Source organism: Vanacampus margaritifer, chromosome 1 (genome assembly GCF_051991255.1).
Source record: "Vanacampus margaritifer isolate UIUO_Vmar chromosome 1, RoL_Vmar_1.0, whole genome shotgun sequence".
Lineage (NCBI taxonomy): Eukaryota > Metazoa > Chordata > Actinopteri > Syngnathiformes > Syngnathidae > Vanacampus > Vanacampus margaritifer.
In genome coordinates, this window is record NC_135432.1 from 38,915,921 (window position 1) to 38,938,217 (window position 22,297).

The 22,297-nt window shown below is 41.5% G+C and overlaps 1 protein-coding gene and 2 long non-coding RNA genes across 3 annotated transcripts in view; 1 reads left to right on the plus strand and 2 right to left on the minus strand.

Annotated features, from left to right (window-relative positions):
- Positions 1-22,297, minus strand: part of LOC144040454 (uncharacterized) — a 65,158-nt gene that overhangs the window by 21,079 nt on the left and 21,782 nt on the right. The window lies entirely within an intron of this gene.
- Positions 1,232-14,651, minus strand: LOC144040459 (uncharacterized). The gene is made up of 3 exons (XR_013289741.1): positions 13,546-14,651; positions 2,816-7,985; positions 1,232-1,566 (listed from the first exon to the last, which is right to left on the minus strand). It is a non-coding gene; the product is annotated as an uncharacterized LOC144040459 (long non-coding RNA).
- mrgbp (MRG/MORF4L binding protein) overlaps positions 21,821-22,297 on the plus strand; it is a 30,904-nt gene continuing 30,427 nt past the window's right edge. Inside the window, exon 1 of the mRNA XM_077554632.1 lies at positions 21,821-22,055. Coding sequence (XP_077410758.1) covers positions 21,914-22,055 — 142 coding nt within the window. The 5' untranslated portion in view covers positions 21,821-21,913. The remainder of the gene's footprint in view (positions 22,056-22,297) is intronic.

The following is a 22,297-nucleotide window of genomic DNA, read 5'->3' on the forward strand; positions in this document are numbered from 1 at the left end:
TCACCTAAACCGAACACTTCAGAACCCAGCCAGAGCCGTGAGGCCGTCAGGAGACCCGAGGAAAGACCAATGAAAAGAATGGAAAGTGAAATCCAGCACCGACCAGACACCACCCACCGGGCCACCAACCAGAGTCCTTCACCAACCCCAGAAACATCCAAATTCCAACAAATCAGGGAGACCTCAAGAGACCAAAGGAGAGACTGAGGGAAGGAAGGAAGGACAGACGAAGCAGAGTGAGATCCCCAGACACCAGCCTCCACCGATTCAACGACCAGAGGAAGAAGCAGATTGTGTCTGAGTTTCGATAGATGCTGGTGTGGTAGATCTGGCATTCATGAAAATCTCCACCAAAGAGGGGAGCCGTCGACCCCTGCCAGGACAGAGCAAGCGCAACACCTCAGGGCCCCCGGCCGAAGAGCAAACCCAGGAGCAGGAGCGCCCCCCACCCCAACATGTCCCGCGCCCCCAACCCAACGCAGCAGGACGGGGCACTGCAGGCCTGCCAGGCACCCCACCGGTCCACAGCCCCCGCTCCCCCCACGACCCCCCCCCCACCCACCATCCACCTTTGCCATCCACCACAACCCCCCTCCACACACACACACACACACCGACCCCACCCCCACCAACCGGCAGAAGGGCAGATGGGGGCACGTTGGGACGGGCGGCACCCCGAACCCCAGGCCCAGCGGGGAAAGGCCCCGGTCGTCACTCCAGCGTTCTTAGCTTAGCGAAAGCTAACACTGTTACTGAGTTCGCCAGCTCGCCGACTGGCAAACTCTACCCCTACACCTTGAATGTGACCCCACCCAGTGTATATACAAGTGTGTGTGTGTGTGTGGTGCATTAAAATTGGGAGCAGGTGAACCGGAGCAGAGGGAAATGATATCCCCACGCTCCGATCCACCTGCCTCCCAGGCATGTCAGTGAGTGTATGTGCTGCATTAAAAAAAATAAAAAACTATGTTGATTTTAAATTCCATGTTGTCAACAAATCTCTAAAAAGTTGGGACAAGGCCATTTTCACCACTGTGAGGCATCCCCTCTTCCTCTTAAAAAGAGTCAGCAAACGTCTGGGGATCGAGGAGACAAGTTTCTCAAGTTTAGAAATAGGAATGCTGTCCCATTCTAGTCTTTTATTTATTTTTTTCTGGAGAGCTCAGTATTGTTCATTTGACATGTCATCATCATTGCTCTCCGTTTTTTTTTTTTTTTTTGTAGTATGTGGGTGTGTGTGTGCGTGTGTGCGTGTGTGCGTGTATTCATTAGTGCACTTAAAACCTATTAAAAAATCCCATACCGTTCACCTAAACCGAACACTTCAGAATCCAGCCAGAGTCGTGGGGCCGTCAGGAGACCCGAAGAAGGACCAAAGAAAAGAAAGGAAAGTGAAGTCCAGCACCGACCAGACATCAACCAGAGTCCTTCACCAACCCCAGAGACATCTGAATTCCAACAAATCAGGGAGACCTCAAGGGCCCAAAGGAGAGACTGAGGAAAGGTAGGAAGGACAGACGAAGCAGAGTGAGAGCCACAGACACCAGCCTCCACCGATTCAATGATCTGAGGAAGAAGCAGATTGTGTCTTAGTTTCGGTAGATGCTGGTGTGGTGGATCTGGCATGCCTGAAAATCTCCACCAAAGAGGGGAGCCGTCGACCCCCGCCAGGACAGAGCAAGCGCAGCACCTCAGGGCCCCCCAGGCCGCGGCAGCGCCAAAGGACGACCCCCGGGCCCCGCAGGAGCCATCGGCCGGAGAGCAAACCCAGGAGCAGGAGCGCCACCCACCCCAACGCGGCCCGCGCCCCCAACCCAACGCAGCAGGACGGGACACTGCAGGCCCGCCAGGCACCCAACCGGTCCACAGCCCCCGCCCTGATGCTCCGATCCACCCGCCTCCCAGGCATGTCAATGAGCGTATGTGGTGCATTAAAAAAAATTAATGGGGGGGGGGGGAGACACACGGACAGGGGACCGCAGCACTGCTCCATACTGCGGTCTGCCCCAACCGATGGCGCCCCCCCCCCCCCCCCAGTTGTGTGGTGCATTAAAATTGGAGGGGAGTTGTAGGGCGAAGACGGTGTTTCCACCCCACCCCACTCCCCCCCAAAGTGTGCCCTATATGTCTATAAAAGTGTATTGTGCAAAACTAGTGCAGTGAGTTAAGAGGAGCGACCAGCTGCCCCCCCCCCCCCAACCGGGCGGGGGCGGGAGTCGCACCCGCCCACCAAACCCCAATCCACCCCACCGGGACCCCGGCGGGCATATGGGACCAGCCCGGCGGGGCGATATGGCTCGCCCCCCGGATACTGGGGTGCCAGGAGGTCCACCGGAGCGGGGCGGGCACAACACCAAACCAACCACCATCCCGGCCCCCGGAGCGCCGAGACCCGGGCCATGGATGGAGCCCCCGGCCCAGGGGAGGGGGAGGAAGGCGGACAGGGGAGGGGGAGGGGACGGGGAAGGAGACGACAAGAAGGGCAGGAGGCAGCGGCAGGGCCGCAGAGAGAGGGGGAGAGGAGGAGGAAGGGTGACGAGGGAGAAGGGACAGGGAAGCGGAGGACGGGCGGGGAGAGGCGAGGAGGGAGAGGAAGCAAGGGGGAGGAAGGGGGAGGGGAGAGGGAACCACGGGGCACCCCGGCGGCCCACAGGCCCCGAACCGCGTCGCCGGGCCCAGAGCGACGGACCGCGCCAGGGAGAGCCCCGCAACGCAGCACCCCCCAAGAGACCCAGGGAACGGCCAAGACGCAGCCGCCACCCAGCAGCCAACAGAGGGGCAGACCCGCCCACGCCCAGCCAGGGGGGGACAGTACCTGTAGAATTAGCCCCTTGGCATGCAGTGAATCCGAATATTAACCCTTAGTGCCCATTGGAGGTGAATCTGCTCGATCCTGTTGGCAGCAACTGGGTTCCTGACTATAAAAACACAACCATTAGTTACAAACTGCCAAATACAGAAACATCAATGTAAGTTATCATGATGTGGTGGCTCTCGCTAACAGGCAGAATTAAATAACCAGAATTAGGTTAAAATATTCTATATACGTAGACCATATTTCTATGAATTTTGATATTTGGTTTTTATTTGAGGCCAATATTTTTTCCATTAAAATGGGATTTATGAGGAGGTTAGACCATTGGTCGATATTCAGAGTTTGTTTATTTTTCCAATTAACAAGAAGTGGGTTTTTTTGCGATATTAAGGGCTACAAGTGTAGATTGAAATTGTTTGTGTGGTAAGTCAGTTGTTGTTAAGTCACCTAGCAAAAACAAGTTTGGAGATAAAGGTATCCTACAGTCCAAGATAGCGGAAAGTTTTAGTCCAGAAATACATAACTGGAGTGCATAACCATAAAGCATGAAAATAAGTATCTGTAGTGTTTTGTAAACACTGGAGACAAATGTCGGAGTCGGAGAGTCCCATTTTCTTCATCATATATTGAGTAATGTATGTTCTATGGATAATTTTATATTGGATAAGTTGTAAATTTGTGTGTTGTGTCATTTTAAATGCATTTTCACAAACTTGAATCCAAAAGTCAGATTCCGGAGCTATAGACAAGTCTGTCTCCCATTTTGAGATGGGTAAAGACATTTTATCCGTATATGAAAGTAACTTATATATTTTTGAAAGTTTTTTTTGTTGTTGTCGGAGAAAGCTTGGTAATATCTTTAGCTAAAACAGGCGGTTGGAGCGTACCCTGAAGTGTTGGAATTTGTTTCTTTATCATACTTTTAACTTGCAGATAATGTAAAAAATTTCCGTTTGTTATTTTGTATTTTGGGAGCAAGGATGTATATGATATAAATATATTATCTGAGAAGAGATGGTGGAGATGTGTAATTCCTTTCTGCTCCCACACACCTAAATAAAACGATTGGTTGTTAAGTCGAAAGTCGGAGTTATGCCATAGGGGAGAAAGCCCACAGGGCTCCACTTGGGCTTTTGTAATTTCTAATGCCTTCCACCAGGCAGTCAGGGTGGCGGAAATCATTGGGTTTTTAAAAACAATTATGTCGCTTAATCGATGTTGTAATAAAGAGTAAATCTAGAAGTCTGAGGTTATTACAACCATTCTGTTCTAGTTCCAGCCAACAGTTAGTATCTCTGTTGGGTTGTGCCCATAGAATGATATATTGTAGCTGGTTAGCTATATAGTAGTACATAAAATTTGGTGCCTCTCGACCGCCTTTGGATTTACTTTTCTGAAGAGTAGATAGACTAATCTTTGCTTTTTTTTTATGCCAGTAAAATTTTGTAACGGCTGAGTCCAACAACTGGAACCAGTTAGCCGTAGGTTTAAATGGAATCATTGAGAAAAAATAGTTTATTTTAGGTAAAACTTTCATTTTAATGGTGGCTATTCGTCCTATTAGAGAAATAGGAAGATTATTCCAGCGTTCCAAGTCACTATGAATGTTATCCAGAAGTGGAGAAAAGTTTAAATGAATAAAATCAGTTAATTTAGGTGAGATTGTTATGCATAAGTATTTTAAATTACCTATAGGAAATGAGTAGTGTGGGTCCTGGCTTGCAGGGTTCCATGAATTTTCTGTAATAGGTAGAAGTGTTGATTTTGTCCAGTTAATAGAATAATCTGATAACAGTGAGAATTTAGTTATTAAGTTAAATACTTTCCCTAACGAAATAGCAGGGTTTTCTAAATAAAGTAAAATATCATCGGCATATAGATTCATTTTATGTTCTGTTACCCCAGAGTGAATTCCTTGAATCCTTCTTTCCTGGCGTATGGCTAATGCAAGTGGCTCAATAAATATTGCAAATAATAAAGGGGACAGTGGGCATCCCTGACTTGTGCCTCTCTGTAGAGTAAAACTCTGAGATATAATCCCATTAGTAGTAACTGTAGCTTTGGGAGAATCATATAATACTGACATCCAGTGGATAAATGATTTCCCAAAGCCAAATTTATTTAAAACAGCAAAGAAGGACCAGTTAACTTTGTCAAAAGCTTTTTCTGCATCCAATGATATAATAACTGCCTTCTTATCATGCCGCTGTGACATGCTAATAAGGTTAAAGAGCCTCCTAATATTATTAGTAGAGTGACGATCTTTAATAAAGCCTGTTTGGTCGCTATGAATGATTGTCGAGATTACTGTTTCTAGTCTAGATGTGAAAGCCTTAGTAATAATTTTAATATCAGTTTTAATTTGTGAAATCGAAACTTGATGGAAGGGTGGGGTCTTTTTCTGGCTTTAATAAAAGTTTAATTGCTGCTGTATTCATGTGTGGACGTATGTAACCATTAGTTTTAATTTCTGTTACTACTCTTAAGAATAGTGGAGCAAGCATTAACCAGTAGTGCTTAAAAAATATAGCCGGATAACCATCCGGGCCAGGTGCTTTGCCATTAGGTATACTATCTAGAGCACTGTACAACTCGTTTATAGTAAGTGGCGCATCTAACATATCTTTATATTCAGTAGTTAACTGAGGCATATTTAAGCTACTGATGAATGCCTCAATATGCTCAGGGTTAGGCTTGTTAGTTTCTGAGTATAGGTTGCGATAATAGTTATAAAAAATTTGATTAATTTCTTCTTGTGATTGTGTGCATTCACCAGTTGTCCCTTTAATAGCCGTTATAAGAGATTTTTCCCTATTGCGTTGAAGTTGGTTTGCAAGAAATTTACCTGATTTGTTATTATATTCAAAGTTGTTGTATCTCAATTGTTGTATTATAAACTCTGTCTTTTTAGTTAGCATATCGTCTAACTGTATTTTTGTATTTTGTAAGTCAGTCCATATTTGGTTATTTGGGTTTATTACGTACTCATCCGTCAGTTGTTTAATTTTATCTTCCAAGTCTTTTTCACATTTTTGATCCTGTTTCTTTTTATAAAATGAATATGATATAATTTTACCTCTAATTACTGCTTTCCCAGCTTCCCAGAGAAGAGATGGCGATAGGTCTGGAGAGTCATTTATTTCCAAAAAGTCTGCCCACTCTTTCCTCATAATTTTATCAAACTCTGCGTTGTTTAGCAGTGAGATGTTAAAACGCCATGTTGGTGGTGGTTTAAAGGTATAATCAACTTGTAGGGAAAGGGAGACTGGTGCATGGTCGCTAATAATAATAGGATGTATTATTGTAACAGTTTTATCAGCAATAGAGTTATTTGTAAGAAAATAATCAATTCTTGAAAAAGACCGGTGCACAGCGGATAAGAAAGTAAATTCCTTCTTATTTGGGTTTTTAAGTCTCCAGCTGTCGACGAGGCCAAAATCATCCATATATTCCCCTATTACTTTAGTAGCTTGTAATCGCCTCATACATGTTGTGTTATTAGAAGGGTCTATTAATGGATTTAAGACTGTGTTAAAGCCTCCTCCAATAATAATAGTAGAGTTCGCTGCTAAATCAAACAACTGAGAGAAAAATTCATGGAAAAAGGCCGGATCATCATTATTAGGGGCATATAAATTACCAAATGTATATATTTTATTAAATATAGTCACCTGAATAATAATGTATCGGCCCTCTAGGTCTGTTATTGTATTATTTAGAGTAAAGAGTAAATTCTTATGTATGAGTATACAGACTCCTCTTTGTCTACTGTTATAAGGGGCAGAGTACGCTTGGCTAAAATTCTTATCAATAAGTAATTTTTCTTCAGATTTTTGTAGGTGGGTTTCTTGCAGGAGGCAAATATCTGCTTTTAATTTTAAGAGATGGTCTAAAGTTTTTATTCTTTTTGCCTGTGAGCGAGCGCCACAAACATTCCAGGAAACCAGAACTAATTTATGCATACAAACAATATAGACTCAGTCCTGTGTATATATCTGTATAGGCCATTTGTCAATATTGGCATGTTATAGGATAGAATCAAAGTGGTTAGGTGATTTATATAATTTGTGTAAAATATGAGGAAATGTGTAAGTAAATATAACAGTGAAAAAGCGGGTAGGGAGGTGAAAGTGAAGGAAGTTAGTGGGGAATTAAACAACATTAAAATACACCAGTAACTCGTAACCCAAGCAAGTTTTTTTGTTTAAGTATACTTTAGATATAGTTATGTATTATTATTATTTTTATAATATAGCCTAAACATAATGAGTATTCATATTTTAGGTTTTATAACCACATATACAGTATATGTATACATCTAATAATCAAACAAAGTTTAGTTCCACCAATGCCAATTAGAACAGCCAGGGAGTGGAGTTGGGGTTCCGGAATAGTTGGTCATCGATGTATAGTTTATCAACGACCATCCGTTTACCCTCCTGCCTATTTTGTTTCATTATAGGAAACAGTACCTTTCGCCGCTCATTAATCTCTCTAGGGAATTGGTCGTTCATTCCAAATGAGGTCCATTTAAGCTCCCGTCCTTTACTTTTAACAAATACTTTCTGTTTAAAATGCTCAAACTTGGCGATAATAGGACGGGGTCTGTTGCTCCTACGGGCTCCAAGCCGATGTACCCGGTGAAAAGAGATGTTATTTACCGTCTCCTGAGCAATTTTTATCGTCGTCGTCATAATTTTTTCTTATCTCAACCTCTGGATTGTCAGAGGTATTCTCAGATATACCTGAAAATATTAAATTATCCTGCATGCTACGGGATTGGACATCCAGAACAGTTTCTTTTAGCGTTTTATTTTCCTTTTTAACGGTTTCTAACTCGGCTGAAACAGCCGCGAGTGAAGAGCGTAACTCGGCATTATCTCGTTGGAGGTCACTTACCTGTTGGCTGACGAATTCCAAGCTTACCCTTAATTCTTTGACATCCTCGCTGATTAGGGAGAGGACATCTAGTTTTTTATTTATGGACTCCAGCATACTGACCGAAACCTCCGTAGTGGCTAGGTCGTCCGTGTCCGTCGCTGAGTCATTTTTTCTCTTTTTAGAGGGTTTCTTCGACGGTTTCTTGACGGAAGAATCCTCCATCGCGCAGTTGTAAAAATATCCGTCGATGAAGCGTTCAAGGTCCTCCACGCTGGGTGGTATTCAAAATCTGCCGGATGAAAGAGAAAAGAGAAAAGCCAAGATATATGATGGTTAAATTCGAATTAGTTTAGCATAATAGAGCTAGTTCTATCTTAGCAGCAGGGCGCCGCCATGATGGGGTTTCCCGGTCTCGCTGAGGTCTCGCGATGGTCACAGCATCTCACGATAGCAACACCACAGACACTGCAGGCCTGCCAGGCACCCCACCGGTCCACAGCCCCCGCTCCCCCCACCCCCCATCCACCTTTGCCATCCACCACAACCCCCCCCCCCCCCCCCCCCCCCCACACACACACACACCCACACACCGACCCCACCCCCACCAACCGGCAGAAGGGCAGATGGGGGCACGTTGGGACGGGCGGCACCCACGAACCCCAGGCCCAGAGGGGAAAGGCCCCGGTCGTCACTCCAGCGTTCTTAGCGAAAGCTAACACTGTTACTGAGTTCGCCAGCTCGCCGACTGGCGAACTCTACCCCTACACCTTGAATGTGACCCCACCCAGTGTATATACAAGTGTGTGTGTGTGGTGCATTAAAATTGGGAGCAGGTGAACCGGAGCAGAGGGAAATGATATCCCCACGCTCCAATCCACCTGCCTCCCAGGCATGTCAGTGAGTGTATGTGGTGCATTAAAAAAAAAAAAAAACTATGTTGATTTTAAATTCCATGTTGTCAACAAATCTCAAAAAAGTTGGGACAAGGCCATTTTCACCACTGTGAGGCATCCCCTCTTCCTCTTAAAACAGTCGGCAAACTTCTGGGGATCGAGGAGACAAGTTTCTCAAGTTTAGAAATAGGAACGCTGTCCCATTCTTGTCTAACACGCGTCTCTCTAACTGTTCAACTGTATTGGGCTTTCTTTGTTGCACCTTCCCCTTTATGATGCGCCAAATGTGCTCTATAAGTGAAAGAAGTGGACTGCAGGCTGGCCATTTCAATACCCGGATCCTTTTCCTACGCAGCCATGATGTTGTAATTGGTACTGCATGTGGTCTGGCATTATCGTGTTGAAAAATGCAAGATCTTCTCTGAAAGTGATAATGCTTGGATGGGAGCATATGTTGTTCTCGAATCTGAATATACCTTTCTGCATTGACGATGCCTTTTAAGATGTGGAAGCTGCCCATGCCACACGCACTCATGCAACCTTATACCATCACAGATGCAGGCTTGTAAACTGAGTGCTGATAACAACTTGGGTTGTCTTTGTCCTCTTTAGTCAGTATGATATAGCGCCCCAGTTTTCCACAAAGAACTTCGAATCGTGATTTGTCTGACCACAAAACAGGTTTCCACTTTGCCACTCTCAATTTTAAATAACCCCTGGCCCAGATAAACACATGCGCTTCTTGGTCTTCTTCTGAAATGGCTTCTTCTTTGTACTATAGAGTTTCATCTGGCAACGGCGGCTGACACGGTGGATTGTGTTCACCCACAATGTTTTCTGGAAGTATTGCTGAGCCCCTTCTGTGATTTCCCTTACAGTAAGCATTCCTGTTTGCGGTGCAGTGCCGTTTAAGGGCCCGAAGATCATGGGCATCCAGTATGATTTTTTTTAACCATGACCCTTGAGGAATTGGTGATTCTCTACCCATCTTTGCTTCTGAGAGACACTGCCACTCCGAGAAGCTCTTTTTATACTCCAATCAAGTTGCCAACGGACCTCATTAGTGGTAACTGGTCTTCCAGCTGTTGGCACTATGAAATTTACAATCAACATATTTTCCCCTTAAAATTATACATTTTTTCAGTTTAAACTTTTGACCTGTCATCTATATTCTATTGTGAACAAAATATAGAAATTTGGCACTTCCACATAATTGCATTCAGTTTTTATTCAGAATTTGTATAGTGTCCCAACTTTTTGGGAATTGGGTTTGTACTTGGCTCTACACCAAAAAGCAGTGCGTCTCCACTGCCATGGCCACCACCCGGGAACCCCTCCTCACCTTGCCAGTAATGTCTTTATTTCAGCCTGAAGACATCGAATGAATATTGCAGCAAACAAAAGACTGCATTCAATAATGTTAAAAAGGTTTGCACCTCCTCAAAAGTTCAAGCATTAGTCTGTTTGGAAGCCATTGTTGTCCTCTCTTCATCATTAATGGCAACTGTTTTCCCGGGATGGTGTTTTTTAAATTTTTAAATTTTTAACTTTTTATTTTCCATTTTCACAATTAACACACCATTACGCTTAAACGATAACAAATAAAACAAACACCTTAATCAAAAGAATAACACTGACTGAGAGAAAATAAAATTAAATAAAATGCGTACACTGTAAAAATTCAAACATCAGAGTTAAATATTCCAAGACACATCATTCTGCTTTCACAACCCATTCTAAAGAGACTCCAGATAAGACACCACATATTTCCATACACGAGTAAAAAGATTTATTGTCATTTGTAGCCTCGCAGTCATTTGTTCCATGGTATAAACCTGCTTCAGCCTCTGTCTCTACTGTGCTATAGTTAGTGCAGAAATAGTCCTCCAATTGACCGTTATCATTTTCTTAGCAATCAATAACATAATCTGTAAAATATACCTTTTTCTTGAATCATATTGACCCTTTGTCACATCTCCAAGTACATACACCACCGGATCTAACGAAACATTTACTTTTACAATTTTTTCCATTTTTTTTACTTTTTTTCCAAAATCCTTCAATTATAGGACAGTCCCAAAAGATATGTAAATCGTAACCAATTCCTCCAGCAACTATCAGTTAAGGGTGCCTTTACAAACATAGAAATCTTAAGAGTATTAAAATACCTCATTTTTAATTTCCAATTGAATTCATTCCATAATTGACTTCTCAATCCTTTGTGACTGTCCCTACACAACTCTTACCATATCTTGTCTTGAATTATAGTATTCAGTTCCATTTCCCACTTTTCCTTGATATCTAGTGTATTTAATGAAGTGTCATAACATATCCTTTTATATAAATGAGAGAGATGTTTCTTATTTGGACTAACTGACTGTGCCACAGAAATGAAATATTCCTATACTTTGTTTGGGCTTGTACTTAGTACATCTCACTCTTTATGGCTCATAAGTAGGTGTCATATTTGTATTTATTTATGAAGGTATCTGTATAAATTGTTAAGTTCAAGCCCAAATTGTTGTTCAAATGATCTGACCATTGTCCCATCAAACATTTGATTGATTATGGTAAGGCCCCTATTGTCCTATTTACGAAATATCCCATCCCACAATGACGGGGGGAATTCTGGGTTGCCCGAGATCAGCGTGCGTGCATCTTGAGATTGTTTCTGGCATCCCTAGTTTTTTTTAACCATTTCCCACACTTTAAGAGTGTGTTTAACCCACTCATTCTCAATTTTAAGACGATGAACTGCTTTGATACCCATAAAAGGTAGTACCGCCAATGCAATCCCCTTTGTTGTACTTTGTTCTATTTTAAACCACCCCGTTTCTTCATCTATGGTAATCCAAGACACTATTACAGTCAATTGGGCAGCCCAATAATAGTGTTTTAGATCAGTTAAGCCCACCGCTCCATGATCTTTTGCCACTTAAAAACATAATTGTACACTTTACACAATAAGGGTGTGAGTTCACGCTCCAAAACTTTATAGTATTCTCCTTCGAAACCATCTATACCCGGGGTTTTATTATTTTTGAATTTAGCTATTGCATCTATAATCTCCCCTTCTCTAATTGGTTATACTAATTCTGTTGCTTCCTCCTCTGTCAATCTAGTCATTTTCAGGGGTTTTAAAAATCTATTTATGTCATCTATCTTAGATTCTCGAGCCACACCTTTATACAATTGTTCATAATATTTTGCAAAAGCTTGTGATATTTCTTTAGGGTGTGACTCAATCTGATTAGTTTCTGGGTGTCTAATTTTAGAACTATTTGATTGGAATGTGCCTTACGAAGTTGGAAGGCCAGCAATCTACTTGCCTTATTTCCCATTTCGTAATATTTTCTACTCAAGAACCTCAGTGCCCCTTCTGCTTTATATGTCAAAATCTCATCTAACTTCAACCTAGCCTCTTTCAGCTTTTTGAGTATCTCCTGTGTTATTTCTTTTATGTTCCTTTTCCAATTGTTCAATTTCATTCTCCAATTCAAGTTGTTTAGCTAGCCTTTGCTTCTTGAGTCGAGATCCCAGAGATATAATCTTCCCCCTTATCGTAGCCTTTCCTGCATCGCATAACACTAAAGAACACTGACATTTAGGGTAATATATTCAGCCAGGGCTGATTGAATTTCTTGTTTTATATGAACATCTGTTAGTAAAGAAACATGAAGTTTCCAATATTTAAAAGTGCTATCGGCTCTCAAGTTAATTTTCATAGTAACTGGGCTATGATCTGAATTTTTTATTGATCCTATTGTATTGCTTTTTACCCTGTACATGTGGGGTTTGGAAATTAGAAAGTAGTCTATTCTTGAATAGCTTCCATGTACCTGTAACATGAATGTGAAATCTTTCTCTCTTGGGTGGAAATGCCGCCAGATATCCACCAAACCCAATTCTCTCATAATATTTAATAAAAGTTTTTGACATTCTATATTGCGGTTTCATCGTTGTGGGTAACCTATCTAATTTATTATTTAATGTACAATTGAAATCTCCCCCAATAACGATGATACCATCTCCCTCCTCTGCCAGAAGGGCTCCAATTTTTGGGATAAATTGTGGGCAATCTTCATTTGGTGCATATAGATTAAGGATAGTTATTTTCTGTCCTGCAATCGTGCCCACCACCATCACGTACCGGCCCTCTGTATCTTGAAATGTTTTTTCATTATCATAATATACAGATTTCTTAAAAAGGATAGCCACTCCTCTTTTCTTCTTCCTTCCATATGATGCACAGTAAACTTGGTCCACACGTTCCCTTTTTAATTTTGTGTTCTGGTTCAGACAAATGTGTTTCTTGTATTAAAGACACAGCACATTGGATTGATTTTAACTGGCTTCAGATCTTCTTCCTTTTTATTGGGTTGTTAATTCCTTTTATATTATAACTAACAAAGTTAAGGAGTGTCATAATTTCCAAATTGTGTCAAAATATGTGTCTCCATGTAGAGGAACATATATTTGAAAGGCAATATTTTGCCACCACTTTGTACGCATTTGAAAAATCTATAATCAACAAAATATGTCAAGGGGAATATAAAAATAAAGCAAAAAACTTTAACAAAAATAAGTTAAACTTCCAACCTACCAACCAAACACACCTCAGATACCATCCAAACTGTGTTCTGTCCCCACCCTGAGAAGTATGACCAATCCTCTCTGTGGGAACACACACATTATGTGCAAGAAAAACCCATATTACACCTTAATGTAAAAAAGGTCTAAAAAGTGTAAACCACTCAAAGCAAGGAATCGAAAAAATAAAATAAAATCAAAAGCTGCATTCACAACCAATATCCATCCTGAATTAACAAAAGCTACGTTAATTTTCAGTGACAACAATAACTTAACATCAGTTAATACAATATTTTTTTTCATAATAATGACATATTGTATCACACATCTGGTCTAACCTTTACTTTTAAACAAGTTTTAGTCTACCTTGGGACTCAGAAGTAGTTTAATCTTCTCCTTGTAGAAATGCCTTGAGGTCTGCTGATGACATCGCCCAATTCTTCTTCTTTGCGTTGCTCCACCATCCCTCCATCAACTCCTCCTCGATCCTGTCCCACTCTCCGCCACGCTCGACGCCCAGGTCCTTCAACGTCGCTGTAGCACTTGACAATGTGTCAAAGATCTTCTCTCCTGTGCTTAACTTGAGTTTCACCCTTGCTGGATACAAGCAGTTTGCTTGTACATCTTTCTTCTTGAGTTCCTTGATGACTTCACAAACCTTTTTACGTCTCTTTTGAAGGTCCGGAGAGTAATCTTGATAAAAAAAGACTCTCTTGTCTTGAAAGAAAGTTTGTCCCTGGCTCCATGCATGCCTTATAACTGCGTCTTTAACTCTTGCATCCAAAAATCTCACTATGATCAAGCTGGGAGGTGCTGCTCTTTTGGTCTAGGTTCGAGTGAGCGGTGTGCCCTCTCAATCTGGACCTCCAACTCGGGTTTGTGTAGATCTTTCACAAACCCAGCCATATCTCTCCCCTCACTTCCCTCAGGTATCTAAAAGATCCTGATATTATTTAGTCTCGTTCTATTTTGGAGGTTGTCACATGCAGCTGAGAGTTCAATGTCGCGGTGAAGTATGTACCGGAGAGCCCTCTGTTGGCAGTTTGTTGCGTCCTCAATCATGTTCGTCCTTTCCTCCAAGGCGTGAATCCTCTCTTCGTGTTCTCCTATTTGTTGTTTTACGTCCGCCATTACTTGTTCCAGCCTGTCCAGGGACATTTTAGTTTGACTGTGGCCTTCTTGGTTTTCTTTTCGGTGTTTCCTCATCTGCTCCATTAGCGGCACCACTTGTTCTGGATGGCTTTCGATGCCTTGCTAGTAGAAGTCGAGCTAATGCTAGCTGGACTCAGCGGTCTCTGTTGTTTATCGTCTTTTTCTTTTGAAGCCTCTTGTTTGCTAGATTCTCTACGTCTAGTAGACGAATGCATCATATACTTCTTAGTCAAATATGGTCGGCGAAGATCGTTGACACTGCTTTTTATGATCTCATCCGGCGGAGCTCAACGTTTATGTTGCTACTTGCCTCATGACGTCACCGGAAGTCCCCCGAGGTGGTGGTTTGCGCAGCTGCACATTGATGACGACATGTCTTGAACCAATCATTGGCCTCCAAAATAATTACATCACATTTTGGAACTGGGCTACTTTTTTTTTTAAACGCAAGGGAGCAGGTACCAGAAAAAGCGAGTAGAGTAGAGCTGGGTAGATTTGTTGGTGGAGACGGGGCTTTAGCAGAGTAGAGTAGAGTAGGGTAGATACCGTCTGTATAAATGAGGCTTTAGAATACATATTAGAGCTTGCGGAATAGCATTAATAACATCAGAGAATTGTTGGACTGAGCAAGCCATATTGTATTTTTGCTGAAAAGCATAAAAGCTAAGTAAATTCCCTCTGTCATCTATTAAGTGTAGAACTGACCATGATTGTCCCAGTTTTTGAAATAGAAAGTTTTTTTTTTATGAGGATATATCTGTTGTTCCACAATGGAGTATTGTGGGGTGTAAAATTATGATTGTATATTAATTTCCAGTATTGTAGGACATTTTATGGGCAATTTAGATAAATCAAAATCACATTTTAAAAGGAATTGGATGCCACCTACTGCAGAGAATATTTTGGAGGGGATGTTGAACCACACTGTATCCATATGGGCAATTAAATTTTGTAACCACTTTAATTTTAGAGCACCGTTCATTGATCAAAATCATTAGCGATAAGACCACCTTCCTCTAAAGATTTGAGAACATCGTTTTTCTTATGTAATGATGTATTTTTTTCAAGATGAGATTGAAGTTATTTTGATTGACTTGTCTAACAACATTTTGTGGAACTTCAAGGGAGTATGCAGAGTAAATAATCCTTGAGAGTGCCTCCATTTTAGACAGCAGCAACCTACCAAATATGGAGCGGTGCCTCTCCAACCATATATTTAAAATACCTTTGCTCTTCTTTACCATCCATCCATTTTCTTAACCGCTTGTCCTCACAAGGGTCACGGGAAGCGCTGGAGCCTATCCCAACTGGTTTCGGGCAGTAGGCGGGGTACACCCTGAACTGGTTGCCAGCCAATCACAAGGCACACAGAGACAGACAAACATCCATCCACACTGAAAATCACACCTATGGACAATTTGGAGTGTTCAATTAACCTGTCATGCATGTCTTTGGAATGTGGGAGGAAACCGGAGAAAACCCATACAAGCACGTCGAGAACATGCAAACTCCACCCAGAAAGCCGAAGCCTGGACTCGATCTCACGTCCTCTGCACTGGGAGGCTGACGTGCTAACCAGTCAGCCACCTGCCGCCCTCGCTTCTTTGCTATATTATCAAAATTATTTTTAACTAGATTGTCTGGATTTTGAAATAGTAATTCCTAAATATTTGACTTGTTTTTTTTTACAGGTATACCATACAGTGAAACTTGGGGGTGGTCATGAATACCCATTAATTCACACTTATCAATATTTAAGTAAAGGCCAGAAGCTGTTGAGAAGCGGCTGATCACTTGAAGAGCAATAGGAATTTGCGTCTCGTTTTTAAGAAACAGGGTGGTATCATCTGCAAGTTGACTTATAACTAGTTGATAGCCTAAAATATTAAATTTTTGAATGTCTTCACAATTTTTAATCATAATACTGAGAATTTCTGCAACCATAATGAACAGCAAGGGTGACAGCGGACAACCTTGACCGATACCGCTTTGTACATTGAAACGTTTACATGTACCAAAAAGGAGCAGGACAGAAATGTCACTCACTATACGTCATTTGAATTAGAAGTGAAGAAGTGATCCCCAAAACCAAAATAATGTAACACGTCCAGCATAAAAAAATGTTCAACCCGATCAAATGCCTTGCAAAAATCCAAGAAGAGAAGGAAACCATTATCTTCAACTTTTTTTCGATAAACTATTATGTCTAAAACTAACCTGATGTTGTTGTGTATAGAGCGTCCTCTAAGAAAACCAGATTGAATCCATCAATCCATTTGGCTCGTGATCTGATGAAGGCTCCCCTGGCTCTCCTAGAACTTACTTCATCCAATTTAGAATTCAGATTTATGAAGGCCACTTTGTCCGAATCCAACATTATGGTTTTCTTGCAGTAGTCATCCAATTCTTGAATTAATTTAAATTCTTGTTCCCTTATGACCGTACTTCTTTCCTTTCCAAATTGTATTGAACTCTGCCTGATCTTGAATAAAAAATAGAAAAAATCTTTAATCGCATCACAATAGACCTGGCTTTTCAGCAAGTCTGCATTAAATTTCCAATAAACATTTCTCTTATTAGATGTAATATCTGGTTGTAAATTAAGGCATGGTAGGCAATAATCAGTAAAGGGTGCGCTGGATAAAATAAGCTGCTTTTCCACAAACAAGTCCAGGATCTTTCAGTTCTAGGTAAAGGGAGTTCTTGGTTGAACAAGTTCCGCAGGGAATTTGTAATTGTGTTTCCACAGCGTTTTAGAGTTCTTGGTAATTTATTCAAATTAGCTTAATGACGTATGAGTTTGATGAGCCCAGCCGATGTACCCCCCCCCCCCCCCCCAAAAAAAAAAAAATTGACCAACCAATCAGTCTTGATTAGTGCAGCCCGCCCCCTCAAAATTCCAGCCTAGCTCAGCAAGACCCTGCTGTTGAGATGCTACTTGGATGCCCCCTGAGAAATGTAATTACCTTGAAAATTGTTGTTGGTGGAATAACACGCAAACTGAATTTTACCAAGGTAATTTGAAAAGTTCTCCAAAAGTTCCGGCTGTGGAAAAGCCCCTATTATTTCTGAGGTATGGTAGACCAATTCTGGGGCAACTAACCATAGGTCAATTCTTGACCTTACAGATCCTTTTTATCCAAGAGTACTGTCTCGCATTATGTTTTTTAGACCTCCAGATGTCAATCAAAGAAAATGAATTACAAAATTTTTGCGTTGTCCAGTAGATGGCGTCTGAGGCACAGGAGTGAGTTTCTTGAAAGACACAGTGAGATTTAGACCATTTACTGTGCAAAAAAAGCTTTTCTTTTGAGATCTTGTCTTTAAGACCCCCTCGAATTTAACGAAACAAAACTTAAGTTGGTTTTCAGAACATTCATTTGCTGGATAACCTTGCAGCAATAACAGAAAGAAAAGTCAAATTAAGCCTCGAGTGATGTAATGACGTTGAAAGTGGTTATTCCCTCATAATGACATTTTCCCACGTAAGGCACTTGCGAAAAGCAATACTCAAGCTGTAATGCGGCGGCCGTCGATGTATCCACACGACCCACGGAAAAAGGCCCTCTTGACGTGATTGTTTGATGTGTGGCCACAACACATCACCTTTGTAAGATCTTCTGCAAGCTGGACTACCGCATTTTTGCAGATATTAGATTCTTTCGTCATCTCGTTCATTACTTCTTTCATTCCTTTAATCCTAAAGTTCCATCTTCGTTTGTAGTTGTCATGTTCTCTGCACTTTTCCTGTAGCACAGCAGATTCAGCTTTCAAAGTGCCCAACTCACTCTCCAATGCAACTATTTTAGCTTTATAATCTTTGATTTCTGCTGCGTTGAATTTGATCGTTTTGGTGAGGCAAACCAGCATAGCACAGTTTTGTGTTGGCTTTACAGACGCTCCCCTACTTACGAACATTCGAGTTACGAACAACGGTACATACGAACATGTCTGCGCGTGTGTCTTCCTAAGTGTTCTTCCATTAAGTGTCTCTCGCTCTCTCTCTAACATACAGTACTGTACGTATTCTCTCCATTTTATTAAAAGTTTTTTTCAGTACAAACCAATGCAGGTTACTTGTACAAGCCTTAAACATACTTATATAAACCTTCAATATACTTATATAGGCTTTAAACATAAATTATAATACAAAATATAGCACTGAAGCAACTTACGAACGAATTCACCTTACGAACGATCGCTCGGAACGTAACTCGTTCGTAAGTTGGGGAGCGTCTGTATATCAAAATCCTTCCTGCGGTCTTCTTGTGAGTCAAACCTCTTGGTCAGGTTGTTAATCGCAGCAAGAATAACAGCACCTGAAACATCTTCCTCACTTGGTTTCTGCTGTTTGCAAACCTTTTCTTTAGATGGCGTAGAGCAGATATGGGCAAACCCCGGCCCGCGGGCCAAATACGGCCCGTTATGCGTTTCAATCCGGCCCGCCGAACTTATCCAATAAGGCTAGAAAAAAAGGCTTTTTTTTTTTTTTTCAGCTCAGTGGGCCGAGTGGTTAGATTGTCCGCCCTGAGACTGGGAGGTCGTGGGTTCAATTCCCGGCCGGGTCATACCAAAGACTATAAAAATGGGACCGATTGCCACTCTGCTTGACACTCAGCATTAAGGGTTGGAATTGGGAGGTTAGATTTAGGCAAGGTTTTATGGCGTTATTTCGCTTCTTTAATTACGAGGGCGCAGAAAATAAAATCGCTGGCGCGGTCTCACGTAAAGTGAAGGACTGCTGTGAGTGACGGGTGCAGCTGGAGAACGCGCTCTCCAGCTGCAGCAGTACGAGCAGTGGATGACTGGTGTTGGGATCCACTTCCCTCAGACTCCTGTGCAGATTATGTTTTACACCAGAGTCACTGCTGTGTAACTTCTACACACCCGGAAAATATGATCACTGGGTCAGGGTCTCACTGATAAGCTCGTTTACGCACAGAAAGGGGACAGATAGATACGCAGGGCACATTCTTAACAACGTTTGCAATTTATTAAAATAAACGGGAGAATGACAGTAAGCTTAACTCAAGATAACTGATTCATAAAATACAATTCTTCCTGGATTTGGACATTTACAGCAGGAGACGGCATGGTTTTGTGTTGAACGCAGCAATAATGTCCTGATAGTCCAGAGAATCGGTCAATTCTTTTTTGAAAGAAAGCAGGGACAAAGAGTTCATTCTATCAGTCAACATTGTGGCACTGTTGCGTGTTTTGATCCTTTTGACAGCTGAAGATAGTCTTTCTACATGTTGTCATGGGTGAGGTGAGGAGCGCGCATAAAGGAGACTGTTGATATTGGTGAATACATCCCCGGGGCGTGCGTCGAGCACTTCTATGAGCATTTCCTCGTTGGCTTTTGGCTTCTTTTTGAGCTGCTGCACAAACACCGTGTGCTATGCGTCCCCCACGGAGATGGAAAAGTGGTCAGAGACGGATTGGATGTACGAGCTTTGTCCTCAGCGCGTGACAGGCAGCAGAGGCTATCATGCAGCCGCATGTGTCACACGTACTGTGGGCCCGGGTTAAAAATGGGTGGGCTAATGGAAAAAAATTCTTTAACTTTACGCCTTGAATTGAAATCTATTAATAATAGATGCAGTCACCAGGTTTGACAGATCACAGTGTATGTGCTATTATAATCTATTTACATTTCTCCTCCCACTTTGCCAAATAGTGTGTAAATGCCGCATCTTGCATATTCATTGAGGCAAACGTACTACCTGGATTAGGGCTATTTTATAATAATCATAATAATAATAATAATAATACATTTCATTTAAAAACAGCACCTTTCAGAACACCCAAGGTCACTTTACAAAGCATAAAAACACAGCAAAAGTTGAGCTAAAACAATAAAAATGAAGCTATTGGAAAAGCTGTTTTAAATATGTGGATTTTGCACATTTGAAAAACGCAGTCCTAAGTGCAAACTATAAGTAAATTGGGTTGTACATTTATCTGTGTGTTTTTACTGTGCTATGAGGTCCAAATGCTCCTGGTCCGGCCCATCTGTCAAAATTTCAAACCCATTGTGGCCCGCAAGTCAAAAAGTTTGCCCACCCCTGGCGTAGAGGGAGCCGAGACATCGCGGGTCCTTTTCTTGTTGCTGCGGTCCGTTTCCATTGGAGGCTGATCAGCCGCAGCATACATGAGGTCGCTTTGTTTCGATAGTTGGCTTCTGACCTGGCATTTTTGTCGTAGAGTGTTAACAAAAAACTTCAATGATTCAGTCGATTTGAGTGGGATTAAAGAGTATATTTTCAGTTTTGAAGGGAATTCACCAAGGAGAAACGAAGGACACAACCGCTCAGAGCGCCATCTTGCCGGAAGTCCACATCTAGTCTTCTTATATGATATCTATGTTGTCTCAATTTTTTTTATTCATATAACTTTATTGAACATTTTCAAACAAATTACACAAACAACTTGTAAATACTACACAAACATGTTATTAATACAGAAAAAAACAAACAAACAAATTAGATAGGGGGATTCTTTAAATAAAAAAATGAAAAAAAGAGCATAAAGCCACAGTTTTTATCGCACCAAAAACAAAGGTTTTGAATGACTGACTTTGGTTTTGTGTATATTAAATTTTGCCTGAAATATTCATCAAGTGAATAAGAAACATTTTTTGTTTTGTTCACTATCATTACAGAAACCAAACAATATATTTTTTTTCCCAGAAAAACTGAAGAGTCAATATGATCAATAATAAAACACATCTTTCCAGAAGCTGTTGGTATAAGTGCAATGCCATAATAGGTGGACCAATGTTTCAGGGAAAATTTCACAGAATGAGCAATCAACGCAAATGTCTTTTTTGAGCCTAAGAAGATAATTTTTGACAGGATAATACCTATGTATAATTGTGAAGAAAAACGTCCTTACTTTATTTGTTAAAATATATTTGTATGGTAGAGACCTTTTTTCCCCAGTGTAAACCATCAGCAAAACCAGACCACTAAGAAACTGCATACGGAGTTGTAGAAATATCTATCTCGTGGTATTTTAAAATAGCGTATATTACGATTATAGTTACACACAGAAGTACTTAGACAAAATTTGCCTATTGAAGTTGCCCTGGGGTCCAATTTAGGCAAAGAGACATTTCTTCCCACACCTCTCAAAAGGAGCCAAATTTCAGATGAAATAGCATCCGTAACTGTAGCGAACTTCTTGGGAGTAACAGGAAGGCTAAATTTGTTCTGAAATTCTGATTACCTTAAAAGTGAGCCTTCATTAAGTAATTGGCTAACCAAAATGATGTTATTACTAAACCAATTTGGACAGAAGAAAGATATATTCTTATACAAGATGTAGCGGCTATTCCAAATAAAGCATTTATGGGAGTGGGGGATTGTGCTTGTAAATCAAAGACCAAGCCAACAGCATTTGTTTGTGAAAGTTGGATAAAGACAAGGGGATTTTTTCAATCTTGTGTTGTCCGAAAAGTCCGACTTCCCACTTTTCCTTGAATGCAGCATGAAGTCCGTCACTTCCGGCTGACACAGAACAAAACATCCTCCACCCAAAACTAGAGCCGGGCCAAGTCTTAGTTTTTGTTGTTTTGACGATGGGGGAGGCTGACGTGACACAGAGACAGGCCGACGAGAAGCCCCCGGACGCGGCCTTGGTACCTGGTGAGGAGTCGGTGGTGTGGAGCCACGAGGTGGAGGTCTGCCTCTTCCATGCCATGATCGGACACAAGCCTGTCGGTGAGGCTAAATTCTAGTAGCATAGTGTTGTTATTTTAGCTCCTCTGTCTGTTGACTTCCGTTTATCAAATTGAATTAATTGTTAACCACGTTATTCTTTATTATTCAGAATAACTATATACGTTTGTAAGTGCAGATTTTTAGAATGTTTTTGATTATGAGTAAATATAAAAGTCAATTAGCTAAAACCCTTTCGATTTCTGCTCATTTGCTGTTGCCCTTTGTCAGTATTATATATATAT